The sequence below is a fragment of the Electrona antarctica genome (genome assembly GCF_951216825.1).
Source record: "Electrona antarctica genome assembly, chromosome: 8".
NCBI classification, from domain to species: Eukaryota; Metazoa; Chordata; class Actinopteri; order Myctophiformes; family Myctophidae; genus Electrona; species Electrona antarctica.
This window is the reverse complement of record NC_136789.1, coordinates 21149904-21166192: the sequence shown is the minus strand read 5'-3', so window position 1 is coordinate 21166192 and position 16289 is coordinate 21149904. Positions and strand designations below refer to the sequence as shown.

The 16289-nt window shown below is 40.5% G+C and overlaps 1 protein-coding gene across 2 annotated transcripts; it reads right to left on the bottom strand.

Moving 5' to 3' along the window:
• Positions 1-4110: 4110 nt before the first annotated feature.
• On the bottom strand, positions 4111-9402 carry lrrc32 (leucine rich repeat containing 32). Of its 2 annotated transcripts, none has more exons than XM_079507760.1 (3): positions 9349-9402; positions 7656-7769; positions 4111-6440 (listed from the first exon to the last, which is right to left on the bottom strand). In XM_079507760.1, the coding sequence occupies exons 2-3, from the start codon at positions 7746-7748 to the stop codon at positions 4539-4541; spliced, it is 1995 nt and encodes a 664-aa protein (XP_079363886.1). In that variant the 5' UTR covers positions 7749-7769; positions 9349-9402; the 3' UTR covers positions 4111-4538. The 2 variants fall into 2 exon arrangements, with proteins under 2 accessions (XP_079363886.1, XP_079363885.1); XM_079507759.1 differs by having other exon boundaries at positions 9223-9396.
• Between the last annotated feature and the right edge of the window lie 6887 nt (positions 9403-16289).

Genomic DNA, 16289 nt, shown 5'->3' with positions numbered 1-16289 from the left:
GAAGACCGTAGAGCCGGAGTCCTTCCACCCCTCCACAGGGGAGAGAAGGTCCACTATTGTCTAGTTTATTTTCGGGAGGTAATGCCATGAAAGGAAAAATAAATCAACCTTCCCCGTAGTGATCCCCCAGTGTGGTCCGCTAGCACTTCCTAAGGTATTTCCTGTGACCAATATACTCGTCACATACCGACATTTATATTGACATGCACTATAGGCCCACAGACTCGAGCGAACTGTAAATGGATTTGTGACTGGCATTAGTGTGCTTATTATTTTAGCAATAGTATCACTACAAATATAGATACTTGAGATGTTTTCCTTTAATAGATGCTCTTATTTTACCAGATTGATTTACAAAGTGAAAGGCGAGTATGTTGTCAAGTAATTACAATGCAAAGAAAGAAAGTAATTATGATATGAATTAATTTGCTCATAATGGTGACAGGAAAAAGGTGCCCTAATGTTAGACCTTTCTCAGTGCATACAGTTCCATCCCATATCCATGACATATTCTTTACTTTTACAAGACAAGCCCACATGGGGTTTTGTCCAATTAGCAGACAGCTGGAATCAATTCAAACCAGCCCTCAAATCCAACAAGACAGAGTGAGACAGATAGCTACTTACTTTTCTCTTCACCTCCCACTGAACAAGGTATTTTGTTTCACAAAGATATGTGTACTGTATTAAACGAACACTTATCTCCTATCCCCATGTTGCATCAGCTAACAGAAGTATTAGTTTATAATTAGGTTTTAGTTCATGTGCACTAAAAACAAAGCGAAGACAAAATAGACAACACTAGAAAAAGTGCTCCTCAGAGCACAGGTCTACACCAGGTCAGGAACGTTTGTTGTGGGCGTGCATTGTTTGGTATTAAGTGATCATAGAAGTAGCAGTTAATGGCCAATAGGCAATGTCTTACAGCATAGAATCTAAAAAATCAGACAGATCCGTCTATCCGACTATAAAGATCATGTGTACCTATTAGATGAACAGTATTTCTACTATTATTTATATTTCTACTATTCTATACTATTGTTATTTAACCTCATCCCTTAAACCCTCTTCATAGTAAAACAGGCCTTAGTTGGACAGCTTTTTGTCTGTCTTCTAATCTACACCAAAGCTCTTCACCAAAAATAGTCGATCTACAAGCTCACAATACGCTGACGCGTTTGAGCTTGTAGAACTGCTATTTCTGACAAACGTTCAAGAGTTAAAACTGGTTATATATAAAAATATATAGAGTACTTCTTCCACCACTGCTGAAAAGCGATAGACAACGTATAGAAATTGTATTTAATTGTGCTTCTCAAGGCTGCTATCTTACAATGGTCAAATACATACAGACTTAAACAGGTAAAAAACAATCAGACGTACAATCAAATCATCATAATCATTTCACTGAAACTTCATATTCAATCTTGTGATACCAGGTGTTTGACAGATGTTTTAGTTTATGATTTTGTTTTTACTGGTTCCTATCAGTTTTATTTGACACTGACAGCTGTTTTTGAGGGGTGCTAGCCCCTCCTACGCCCAGCTTTGTGTGTTTGTGTGTATCCCATAGTAATGATTTCATTGGCTGAGCACGGAATTGAGATGATTTCATTGGCTGAGCAATGTACGTTTTGAGGATAAAAAATGAGGACCGGAAATGTAGGACGCCGGAAATGTAAGTGATTAGCCGGATTGGATTTGAGGATAAAAACAATATGGGTGTAATTGTTTTAAGGCATTCAAGTTTTGTTATAATACCACACTGAGAAACTAATTGAAAAGTCCATGCTAGTCCATCTACAGTCTACACGCGACATGACACATGATATTGACACTTTTCTTGTCTGCAACCATATACATTCATTAACCATTTTCAACCTGGATTCCCTATGTTGGGCATTATATGGGCGAACATGTTCTTTCTTTCTTTTGTAGTACGAAAATAGCAGATTTACGTAACGCATAGATCCGCTATTTTTACAAGTGCTTCCACCCCCTACCTTTTTATGAAATGACGCCTCTTAAAGGACCACTTTTCAACCTATTGTTCCTCACTAATGCTCATTATGCTATGGTACCATTTGTGTCTCAAAGGTGGGCTGTGGACAGTTCAGAAACCTGCCCATCAGTGGGGAATCCAAGATAATCATACGTACTAATATTGTATTAATGTATTCATTAAAATAAGTACCGTATTGCAGCTTTAAGGGATAAGGCTTTTAGTTTTTTCACTGTCACCAGTCCAGGATGCTTCTAATAGGGGTGCTGACGGATAGTAGAGTTGCTGCAAATAGAGTTGATTATGGCAAACACTGTCTCTTGCATAACTTGTTTGTATTATCAGATTTCGTAATTAGTTGCAGGCAGGAAAGGAGGATGTGAATTCTTTGTTTTCTGTCATGTTATCCCTATCGTTTTGGATTGCCTGTAACTCCACAATAAATTCCACTTTAACGTGGTTCTGTTAATCAGTCACGAATGCAAGATTTGCATGAGTTGAATGATCAAAATAGTTTGATGTTCTAGTCTGTGTGCATCCTGTGAGAACGACATGATGTTTGGATCATGAAGCTGAGAAACACTAGTCTAAACTACATATTTTATTTGTGACATTCAGGGAGCCAGTGAAGAATTCATAATGCTGACAATTTCTTGTTAAAATATCCTGACTGTTCATTTAAATCTTACATGGACCCACAGGTTTTAGATTTGTTTAGATTCAGCTTTTTGTTTCCTTCACAGAAAACAATATGAACAGATATTTGTTTCAATAATATTGCAATGTAAAATGGGAATCAAATGTGTAGGTATTAAGGTATTTGTAAATGCTTATATTCATGTATTATGTGCATATATTATTTTAAATGAACATATCACACCAAGGGGAACTGGAGTTCAAAATCAGCTTGCTTAAACATTACCAATTAGAGAATAGAAGAAATTGCATGCTTAAAAAACATGTAATTAATACTACAACGAATCGCACTTCATTTACTGTACAGTAGGTGTATTTCAGAACTTGTCTGAGAGCTTTTTACATGTGCATACAAAACCACTTGAGAAAATCTAAGCAACAGACTTTCCACTTGAGCAGAAAAGAAAGTGTTTCCTCTAGGACGGTGGATATAACTAATGGGAGAAAGTTTTTCCTGATTGAGTGTGTCCCTCCCATTCCCTTTCTTGACAGGGGGCATTTAGGGGCATTTTCCCCCTTTGACGTAGAACATGACTCCAAAAAACGACAACTTCCTGCACCACCCTCCGGAGTAAATTGCTAAGTGTTTTGTTATTGTCTAGAAGAGATGGGGAAATGGAGGACTTCAGTCACAGAGGGAAAGAGGCCCTCATTTGTACATAGAGATTATCTTTGATTCTTATGAATATTTGAGTGCCTGTGTTACATTAATCTTGCCTTCCTCATCCTCGTGGACCAACTGACCATAATTGCCAGCTAGAGTTAAACATGAATAGTCCAACTGTATGTTCAGGTACCACACCGTAACTGAATCTCTCTAAATAATGGCCTTTGAGTGTTCTTTTTTTGAGGGGCGCTATCCCCTCCTGTATACAGCTTTTGTCCATTGACAATGAAATGAGAAATTAGGTCAAATGTCTGCCAAATATGACGTAAATGTGTGGCAACACAAACATTAAATGCCATTGCCAATGAAGGGAAAAACGTCATATGTAGAGTAGACGAGCAAATCGGCTAACCAATCACGTAAATTGAGTTGTTCATGAGATGATGTATGATGATGTATTAAGAGCGCCCCTCACACGGGTGTGGTTTTTGAGTGGTGCAAACCACTCCAACAACCATCTTTGTCTGTACCCGTGTATGTACCCGTGTACCTGTACGGGTGTGTACCTGTGCGTGGGACCCAAAAGAATGAGCATGGTTACTATGGTCACTGATATTACGTCAGACCAACCACAGGCTATATAAGACCTTGCACCACTCAGTTCACACGGGTGTGATTTTTATATATATAGTTTCTTAAATACATTTACCTAGGGTTTGTCCCTATGCCCCTGGCATGCATCCTTGTATGTACATATACAGTACATGTACAAGTATACATACAATCAACACGACTCTCCTGAGGTCTAATGTACAGTAGTAGTATTTTATTTACACAATCTACTGTCCTGAACAGTAACAAAAAAAACTATACATACTAAACCATCCAGCAAAGGGAATGTACAGTACACACAAACTATTAAAGTGCAAATTATGTTTGTAAAAAGACACCACCTTGCTTATGTGCAAAAAATTGATTATAACGACCCCCTTGGACACTGTGCCACTGAGTCACAAATTGACTCCTAATTTATCTGAGGTGAATCAAAAACATTAATATAGGATATCGATCGGTCATGCTTCATGAGTACTTCAGTTTCACCATCTGTTAGTGTTTTGTTTGTGTGCACGCACGCTGCATGCGCGCATGTGTGTACGTGTTGTTCAAGTGTGTTTCGATGCAGCAAACATTCTAATATTGGGCCTCTGGCCTCAGTCATTTTGAGGACAGTTTCTAGGCGTTGAAGGTATTGTTGCGCTTCGGTCTCCTTTGGTGACATACCTTAGACAGCAGCGCCAGAACAACAATCACTACTAGCGCTACCACCACAATGACGATAACACTCACACTTCTACTGTCCAGTGTGTGACACATTTCCTGTGTCACTAGCTCTATGTTCACTGGCTCCGAGTCCTCCAGGTGGATGCACGTCACCGTGTCGATGTCCGGAACGACAACAGCCGAGCGCTGGACCATGTGGAGGAAACGGAGGTTGCTACAGCAGCTGAGTGGGTTGGAGCCCATGTAGAGTGTCTTGAGCGACCGCTCCAGGGCGAGGACCGTGTCGTACTCCAGGGTGACAAGGTTATTGTTCTGGAGGTTTAGCGACTCGATCGAAGAGTCCTTGTTCCACGTGGGAAGAGTGGTCAGCCTGTTGGTGGACAGGTCGACAAATTTCAGACTGCTCAAGGAGGACAGGTCTATGTTTAGTCTGGAAATGTTGTTTTCCCTCAGGAATAGGTGAGCCAGGGAATTCTCGAGGCCAGAGAGAGAATGTTGATGGATCTCCAGGCCCGGGTTTAAGGACAGATCCAGTAACCTCAGAGGTGTGTTCTGAAATGCGTACTCTGGAATAACCTTCAGATTGTTTCCAGAAAGATATAGGGTATGCAATGTGGTAATGGAGGAAAATGATAAACAACCAGATGGATGCTGGTCTTTGTGGCCTTCCAGAGGTGGGAGGCAGATGTTCAGATTATTCTGCTGTAGGTGCATGGACTTGATGCTGGGGAGTCTCTGAAATGTCAGCGGGTCCATGGTGTGGAGGGCATTTCCTTGTAAATAGATCTCTTCAAGGGATCCGAGTGTGTTTTCTGCAAAGGACAGGTTCTGTAGAGCATTGTGGCTGAGATCTAGGATTTTCAGTGTGTGCAGGGGGCTCTCGTGACAAACAAAAAGTGACCCAAGGCAGTTATTACTTACATTCAGGACCTCAAGGGAGCCCATGCTGCAGTAAAAAGACTGTGGTATGCTACTGATTTGGTTGTAGCTCATGTCAAGGTACTTCAGTTGGGAGAAGTCCTGGTATATTGTGCTCACACCAGATGGATTGTGAGATACAAATGTGTCCCCAAAGTTTTCCAATTCCTCTGTTCCCGTTCGGTCGACACTTTGCAGCTGGTTCCGTGACACATTCAGGTACACAACTTTGTTCCTTCTTGGAATTAGAGGGAAATATGGCATTTTGTTTTGACTAAGATCAAGGTAGAGGAGCTCATAGGTTACATCAGAGTCTTCCGTTTGAAAGACCTCCATGCTGTTCTTACTAAGATTAAGCACCTTTAACTGAGCGAGATTAAAATCTGTGATGCAAGTGATGGAGTTCTTTGACAGATCAAGTTCAGTCAGATATGCCAACGCGTCGAACGCGCCGTCCTCAATTTCCAATATGACATTGTTATGGAGGTTGACGTTCCTCAAGGCCAAGGATCCACAAAAGCTTTGCTTGGCTACTTTGGTGATGCTATTTCCATTCAGAGAAAGGTTCACCAGTGAGGGAGACTGGCTTATGAAATAGTCTGTCATCCCTGTATACAGCCCGTTGTTTGACAGATCAAGTGTCTCCACAGCTGTGAGGGGCCCAATGTTGGTTTTTGATAGAGCAAAAACAGCTAGGTGATTCCTGGACAAATCCAGGACTTTTAGATTCACCATGTCTTTGAACAATCCAGGCTGGATGAACTGGATCTTGTTAGAATGGAGATTCAGATGATGGATGCCGGTATGGAATGCTAGGGATTCTTCAGTTAGGTTTTGCAGCATGTTACGTGATAGGTCCAGCGTTTGTATACTATGAGGAAGATTGGACGGCGCAGTTCTGAGGTTAAGGTCATTGCAAAACGCATCCATCTGGACCTGTGAGCAAAGAAAGACAAACACAAGTCTGATTATCTCGGCACACTCCCAAATGACTTGACTAAGATATATTACAGGACAAATGTTTAAAGCCTATGTGGAGAGTATCTACAGTATGTTCTTGGCAGCCAGCCTGGATAATGTGAGGCTTGTTGTGGGGCCTTCTACACATAAAACAAGCTGCTTTAGCCAGAGTTAGAGACATTGGGGTCATCGTTCAGTTTGGGATGTATTAACATATTTTTTTATATTATTCAATTCAGTTATTCAATTCAAGATATCATATTTGTAAGGAACAAAGAAATCATCATTTTAAATAAAATGCTGAATTGAAAATGAATTGATCCCAACCCTGTTTGTGACATCACTGCTCTATTTATCCATAAGAGTTTTACAGTGTTGTTTTACTTTTCCATAACTGTAACGCAACTTATTAGTGTTGCTTATAATTGAAACCATATGGACAGAGAACCTTTCTCTTTAAACAGCTCATAAAACGGACTCTCTCTCTCTCTCTCTCTCTCTCTCGCTCTCTCTCTCGCTCTCTCTCTCTCTCTCCCCCCCTCTCTTCTCCTCAAGTCAAGTACACTTGGGTTCTTGGCATACTTGTGGTATCTGAAGTCAGTGGCATTCCACAGTATCTGGGCCATGAACAACCTTATATGAGGTTCTCAATGTAAACAAGCATTCCTCATGGTGTTGAACTATAATTATATGGTTACTACTATATTGTTTGTTTGTTAGTTAGTATAGTTGGTTGATGTATGTATTTCGGTCCATTTAACAGAACAGTTAGGCTACATACAGTTAAGTCTACAATGGACTGAAAAGGTGTAGGCTGAAGCCAAGGCTTATTGTGTCTACCCCCTACATTTATTTTTGTGTCTATATTTTCTACTACTACTGGAAAAATACGTATTATTAGGTTATACTGAGAAAAACGTCATTTAACTGGTTCATTTTAAATCCCTTTCAGATCTGTGTTAGAGGAACTCCCCACAGGTCATTTGAAATATATACCTGAAATCTTACTAAGAAAATACTTAATAGGACATTGAATGTCAACGGGACATTGATGAACTATTTACTGTCTTAACTAATTTCTGTTCACCATTACAGTTAAAGAATGTATCTCTGTACATACAAGCTACTCTGTGAACTATCACACACAATATTACATGAGACACTTTGCAAGTGAAGTTCAACTTTACTTACAACTTGGCAGGGAGAGAGCTGGCGTGCATTGCGATGTAAGGATGCTGTCACATAGCTGACAAGAACCGGGAGCAGCAGTTGGAAAGCTGCCATGGTGCTGGAGGCCAGAAGAGTCTAAAATGAAATGATGTAGAACTCATGAATGCAGGAAGTGTGCTGAAGGTGATATGAAAGGCTCAGAAGGGAAGGAAGAGGGGAGTAGTCCTACCTAGAGTGTGACACAGTGACCTATGACAATGCTGTTTATGCCCTGAAATACAATAGGGGGCTTTTTGGGGGTCATTGTTTGCTGTGGCATTGCCCTCCGTCATGCTACATGTATCATACTTCAGGCAGTGCCAAGGAAGATTGTCTAACCTTACAAAAGCTCAAGCTCAAAAGCTCAAGTCAAATCCAAACAAATTTGGTCAATACAGTAAATGAAAGCCAGTGTAAAAGCTTGTGGTAGACCTTTGAGATTCATCTTGTGTGGTATATGATCTACCACACTGTTACCTGTTATTATGTAGGAACATTTTCCTCAAGTTCCTCCTAAAATATTGAAAGATTTACCCGGAAGGACAAAGGGCAAGCAGAGTCATTGAACGGGGGATTTCATAGATATGGGTCTCATTGTTACTATACAGTATCACAATGAGGTAACTGGATAAAGTCCATGTGTCTTTAAACCCGTGAAAATTGTACTGACGGCTCATCTGGTCTCCTGTCTTAAGCAAGACCTTCAGTAATTACTGTGACAGGTAAGCATGTTGTCATGCTCGGTGGAAGTTCAGTGGCACAGCTGGAGAAATCACTATCCGTTACCATAATGAGGAGTCGGACTATACAATTGAAGCATTTACCTGTATGACAAATCAAAGGTTAGAATTACACTTTTGTGCTGCTGTCAGATTAGATGCGAGAAGACGGAGATAGTAAGTGGCCCTGCAATGATCATTTCTGTACAGTATAGTATAGGCACGGAAAGGTTGGTAGAAGATGAGAAACACCTGTAAATGTGTGGTGCAATAATCATAAAATACCTGAAAAGCAGCTTCACAGCACTACTACAAGCCAAGGCTAAACCACAAGCACACTTTTCATACTCCGACAAAGTTTGACTTCAACTAACCTTTCCACTGCAGTTAACAGGTATATTAACATGGATACCTAATGAGGGCTGAATGAGTATTACCACGTACCTGTTATGAAGCTTTTGTGCACATGGTAGGAATGTGTTAATGAAAAGTGTCACCCATGTCAAGAGGTAATTTAACATTAACATAAATAAGGAGAAGGTGAACATAATATTCCTAGTTTTATTCAAGTGTGAGATACATGATAGTTCTCTCCGTCCTGACTCCACTTTTATGCAAGGAGTGAGTGCCCAACGTTTTAGATCTGATTAGTATTTCATGACCGAGAAACCACCATTATTTCAACACAAATCCCACTTTGTGTCTTTACATTCCACTTAACATCCCCCCCCCCCCCCCACACACACACACACATACACACGCACAAAAGAGAGCAAGCAAAAAAAATCTTAAAGCACCATTTAAGTAGAAGACCCATACAGTATATTTACCTCACTTTCAGTTGATTACTTCTATGTGGAGAGCCTTCTGACCATGTTGATTTCTCATCCTCGCAAGCTCAGAGAGCAACCCACTCAAACGCACACACAAGCAAACAAGCGACCAAAAATACTCACGGCTCTCTCTCCTCACAGCTGACTCTTCCCTCCACATTGTGCAGTTGTTGCCCCTGGACCCAGCTATCACATCCTGTGAGAATATCCTGCATCATTCCTAAAGCCCCCCCTCCTCCCCACCACCTCCACTTCTAAGGGAAATGCCTTATATGGGATTTGGAAGTCTGGGTCCTGCTGAAATGTAGTTTTCTCCCTGCTGTTCCCTTGTGAGAAACTGTCCCATCTGTCTCTGAAAACTGCAGGATTATTCTGCTCAACAAGATGGATAGCGGTTTTATCGTGGATTATCTGTGTGCATATGAATTTATTTCTTCCTCTCCCCCCATTATATCCACATATAGTACAAACAGATTGGTTAACCTACTCATGCTTGCTGCTTAATAGTTAGGATGGGTAAATGCAGAGGACAAATGTGCAAATATAGAGTTACAAACTTTTGTAGTGATAATTATTAATTATTATCATTATTATTGTTGGTTGTGTAAGAAAAATATATTGAGAAAAAAATAAGAATCCTTATTTTGAGGATGGGGCATGAGTATTGTATTATTTGTCAGTATCACATGGACATGACTTGACTGGAAGGATGCCGCTGTGTACATGGGTTTAGAATGGGGGGGACATTCCAAACGTTGCATCAGTGCCATCACATTTGGTTGGAGGCAAGCTCACTGGTCTGGATACCCAAAACACGATACACTTCCTGGGGATTGTCTACTGTATTTCCCAGGAGTGCTAGAAAGTTTTTGTTTATCCATCAGGCTCAGTGACACGGATGTTGAATTCATCAGCTTTTTTTTTTAGAGAGAGGGTGTGCGTGCGTGCATGCGCGTATGTGCGAACACATACATCAGTAATCCAGTGAGAGTGACACAGATTCCCTTTTGTCCTTATGTAGATATCCATTTCTTTAGGGGGAATGGTGCCCCCTTGTGCTGTAACTGTACCCAAGCACAGATGGCAGCATGTAGGCCTACTGCAGTGTTTCAAGCCTTTTTGCTGCTACTAACTTGGGAACAACAATAATGTCTCCAATCTGGACACAGGGTCTGTAGTTTTAGTAAATAATTGGTTGTATAAAAGCATTTATTTATTTTTTGTTTAATTTAATTCAATTCATGGAACGTATGTCTTTTGATATTTTGATAAAATGATAAATATATTTTTTACTATTTTTTTTTTTTTTAAAGTTTCATAAATATCTTCATTAAAGATCTTTGAACAAAGATCTTTAACATAGCTTTGATTGTCCTTCAAGATAATTGTCTCCAACAGGCCGAAGGCATAGGGAGAGTGTGTGTTGCACTTGTGTGTGTGTGTGTCCGTCTGTGAACAGCAAATCTCTGGCACTGTTGGCTTGATCGCAGCCAAACTCTGCACACACTCCCTGGATGCCAAAGCTGAACCTCTGCCCCAACAATTTCACATGGCCCTGTTATAGCGCCACCAGGCGCCACCAGGAGGCCATTTTTGACAGTACACCGGAAATTATGAAAAAAAGAAGACATACATACTGTAATGTGTAGTTTTTCCTGGTTTTTGACAATAAAAACAAAATAATGAATATCGTGAAAAACTCGGGCCTACTATAACTATACCAGTAAGACGCCTGAGGGCGCGAAGCGACCTCGAGGTCATCTGCACGCATCCGCCACGTTGACGGCAGACTGCTGGGCGAGCGCTGGCGCTTTGGCATGGGGGGTCAGATCAATATGGAATGAATTCTGTACTGGCCATATAAGGAGCATGTCTTGAGTGTACACTGCATTTGATGAGGTCAGATCAACATATGGAATGTCAGAACAGGTCAGCTCCATATGGAGATCTAAGGGTGGACATTCTCTTGAGTGTACAGGGTTTGATGAGGACCCAGGTAGGGCCGGGCCTAAATTTTCGGGCCTGGCATCAGGGATCTCCATATATGGGCTTAACTGCAACAGCAAGTCGCATTATCTATGACATCAGGGTCTCCACATCTCCATCCCTGATGATGTCACAAGACCTGGGCACCATATAGAACTGTTATGTATAGAGCTGTTGGTGGAATTCATTACCAGGATATATAATACAAGCAAACACAAAAGAAGATTTCAAAGTCATGGTAAAACAGTATCTTCCAATATTTCATGAACCTGACTGATTTGTGTTTAACCATATTAATTCCATTGATGTGTTTTTATTTGAATTATGTTTTATTTATTATTATTTCAATATTATTTTTTAGTTAATTTGATGACATAAGGAAAATAATTAAAAAAAGAAATGTATATGGACTTATGGAGCTATGGAAAACCCTTCCCTCTCTTTTGATGATGAAATGATGATGAAAATGTAAAATTGCAATTGTTTTGAGATGTATGTCTTATCCTTTGTAAGTGAACCATTGTATTTTTGTGTATTATAGCTGTTGTATGTTGTGTTGTGTTTTGTCTTTTGCAAGTGCTAATGGGGGATCCATAATAAAGTAAAGTAAAGTATATGGTGCCTGACCAACAAAGCAAAGTTACTATATTTACCCAGGGTAACTGGACTAAGCATCAGATACTTGTTTACAGCCAGGCCCTGCTCATAGAACATTTCATGGTAGTGGTTCAATGCCTTGCTCAAGGGCACTTCAGCGGTGGTAATTTTAACGTGCCGGTCCGGGGATACGAACTGGCGACCTTCCGGTATCAAGACCGCTCCGCAAACCGTTCGGCCACCGCTGCCGCACTGATGGTGCCCAACACACTGACGGGAAATGCACGATTCCATAGTTAACTGGGACCTTCGGTCGCAATTATGATTTTCCCGTTGTTTTATCGTCGAAATCCATGAAAACTGACATACTATAGTAGGCCTATGTTGTTTTTCATGATTTTTGATAAAATTATTAAAATCATGAAAAAAAGCAACATGCTATATTATGTCATACTAATATAGTATGTCGTTTTTCATTACTGTTGAGGTATACTGGGATTCATTTTCTCAGCAATTCTCTGTTGAAGCCATTTGACTTGTCACAATCAAAAGGGACACAATGTCAGAGCCTGGACTTGAACCTGTGACCTCATGATTCACAGGCAGGCTCTTTACCAGTGAGCCACTAGCTGTGCTTGCTGTGTACAAAAAGCCACGTAGGCCTACTTAATGAGAGAGACAGAGTACAGCGAGCCAGAGTACAGCATGTGTCTCCACAGTAAGCTGAATTATAAAAAGTGTGAATGGAGTTTCTAGGTGAACGTGCTTTTTTGACATGCCATAGAGCTGCCATTGAGCCCCATTATACATTTCTCAAATTTGAAAGCACTATTTTCTAAAACTATGAAACATTTCAAAGATTCCTTGGCAAACATGTCCACAGTAAGATGAACCTAAATAGGTTTGAATGGGGTTTATAGGTGTAAGTATGTAGGACTAGTAGCATGCCAAAGTTATACATTTCTCATATTTGGTTTCGGACGGCATACTATAGCATGCCGTTTTTCGTGATTTTGGAGGATTTGAAAAAAAGATGAAAATCATGAAAAAACAACATACTATAGTTCATGGTTTCGGACGGCATACTATAGCATGTCGTTTTTTTGTGATTTTGGAGGATTTGAAAAAAAGATGAAAATCATGAAAAAACGACATAGGCCTACTATAGTCCATGGTTTCGGACGGCATACTATATAGTATATCATATTTTCACCGTAAGATGAACCTAAATAGGTTTGAATGGGGTTTCTAGGTGTAAGTATGTAGGACTAGTAGCATGCCGAAGTTTGTGCTATTGAGAATGCATTGCATGCATGAATGAATGATATGGTGTAGGCATATAGTCGTCTAATGATAGGACTCTCATCATAGATATTTCATGTTCAAATCCCAGTCCTCTGTGCTTAGAACAGTCCCACACAAGCGATACTTCTATCCCTCACATGAACAGTTTGGATCTGGTCACCCTAGTCCTCTCATACACTTATGCTTTTCAAGAGGCACCCTCTGTAGACATTTTTAAAGCTCAGCTCAAGACCCACTTCTACACCCTTGCTTTTAATTGATTTATTTGTTATTAATGTTATTCATGTCCTCACTGTATTGTTTATGCCCTGCCTTTCTTTTCTTTTTTTGTGTAAAGCACTTTGAGCTGCATTTCATGTCATGAAAGGTGCTATACAAATAAAGTTTTATTATTATTATTTTTATTAAGTAACTTTACCTAACTGAAGGCAAAAGAACACAAAAGAACACTTCAACAATTCTGAGAGATGGTGTACTGGTCGGATTATCAGGCTCTCAACACAGAGGTTCTATGTTCAAGTCCCAGATTCCCATGTCATTTAGTTCAATTCTGGAGAACTTTGAAATATAGGCTATATTTCTAGTAAAGTGCATGAGCAAAGTATAAATTAAACATTGCACAAAGAAGTTAATATGATGTATTTTCTGTCTGCATAATTATAGCCACACAACGTCCAACACTCAGCAGTCAGCTCACTCTAATTCAATGTATTATGAATATAATAATGAAATACAAATGTGTCTTATAAACCATATGGGGATTGGGCACTTTGTGTGCATGCACGAAAATAAAAGAATCAATCAAAAATCAATCAATCAATCATAGCAAAAAGAGCTGAAAGTGAACAGCGCCGACAACGTTGTCCAGTTGAAAATGAACTACGCCGACACGCCACCCATACGACGTTGATACGCCGACCTCTCTCTGGACGGCGTATCAACAGCGTATCAACGTCTGCTCACGCCGTCGGACTTTTTTGGACTATTTTTGTGTTTTCAGACAGTTGAAAGTGAACTGAAATTGAACTACGCCGACACGCCGTGCACACGACGTTGATACGCCGTCTCTCTCTTGGACAGCGTAGTGGACATGCTTTTGTGGAAATGTAAGAGATTTCCTCTCTTACATGAATAAGTTATCTTTAATGGATTTAACAGTTGGAATGAATTATTACAACAAGGCCTAGTCTTTAGTGGATTTATTTGATACAATTAAGCGATGGAATTAATAATTACAGCTAAATGTCTTTAGTAAAGAAAAGTCAAGTGTAAATAAACATTTATATAAATAACTAATTTGTAAACCTGACAAATTGCTCTGTTTGTCCTTGGTTAATTTGGGGTTGGTTGTTCATCTGGTCTGGCTCTTTAGTCCACTGGTAAGGTATGTGCCATGTTGATACGAGGTCCCGGGCCTCCCAGCCAATGTTACACTTTGAACCACAGTGTTTCTTTCTACCGTAGCTACATTAGTTTTTCCATCACTGAGTGGAATCAAACCAAGGAGGATCTCTCACACTTAAAGACTTGAAGAGACGGGAGACCACTGTTATTAATTAACTCAATTAGAACTTTTAATGATTTGCGAGTTCAAGCTGGTTTAAAGTTAAATGTTGTTATCTAAAATGCCTAACAACACCAACGACAGAAACATCTGCCCTCTGAACACTAGCCACTTTACACAGCGAGTGAGCTGTAGGCCTACATAAGAAATGCATACATTCATTATTTGATCCCTGCGATTAAATCCAACGTGTCATCATAGCTCTGGTCCGTAGCTCTAATGCGTTTAGAAACCCCAACATATTGTTTCTTGTGCTGTTGTTTATCTCTAGAGGTTTGAATGCTTATGAACCACAATGGAAAAAAGTCTCTGGCTCTTCTATCATTATCTTTTTTGCTTTTTGTACACAGCAAGCACAGTGGCTCACTGGGTACAGAGCCTGCCTGGGAATCTGGAGGCCATGGGCTATAGTCCATGGTCTTGAATATCTTCTTTACAAACATAGCAACAACTCTGGTTAACAAACTGCCCTCCCACTCTGGGCTCTTTGGTGTAGAGCACATTACAACCTTCTACAGAAACCTAGGTGTTTGTAAAGACGATTTTAAACTAGTTATGGTAACAACTGATGAGGTAATTAAGAAACTAAGTGCCCTCCAACCCCACAAGGCCACAGGCCATGACAACATTCCCTCCAAATTTCTCAGAGACTCAGCCATCTCTATAGCTCCAATCATCACCCACATAGTAAACCTCTCCATCAAACAGGGACAGGTCCCCCAAGATTTCAAACTGGCCAAAGTAACCCCCTTGCACAATAAAGGGAGTAAATTAGACCCCGGCAACTATACCGCCCTATTTCTATTCTTAGTTCCATCTCGAAAGTGATGGAAAAAATAGTCTATGAACAGGTTGAAAAGTATCTTGCCACAAATAAATTATTGTACGAGTTCCAATCTGGCTTCAGAACATCCCACTCCACTGACACATGCCTTCAGGCTCCTACTTGACCTAGCCCCCCGAACCCACCTCACCCCTGCCCACTTCGACAGGTAACCAAAGTAACCCCCTTGCACAAGAAAGGGAGTAAATTAGACCCCGGCAACTACCGCCCTATTTCTATTCTTAGTTCCATCTCGAAAGTGATGGAAAAAATAGTCTATGAACAGGTTGAAAAGTATCTTGCCACAAATAAATTATTGTACGAGTTCCAATCTGGCTTCAGAACATCCCACTCCACTGACACATGCCTTCAGGCTCCTACTTGACCTAGCCCCCCGAACCCACCTCACCCCTGCCCACTTCGACAGGCTGGAATGGCTTAGGGTCGACGACAGAGTACAGAATCTTGCAATGGGTCTGGTCCACAAGATTCGATACACCACCAAGATACCCATGTACCTGTCTAGATACTTCCTTAATGTTAACGAAGTCCACACCCACAACACCAGAGGGAGTGCAACGAACCATGTACAACCCAGATTCGGCACAAACAAGGGACTAAATTATTTTCGCTCCTATGCCACCAAAATGTGGAACGCCCTACCAACTGTCATTAAGACATGCGAATCCCTTGACTCTTTCAAAACCGCTCTCAAAGGGCACCTACGGACGGCTGCAATTCGAAACTGGCCCCTGTAAAATCGGAATCCCTCAAACACGAACGCAAGGA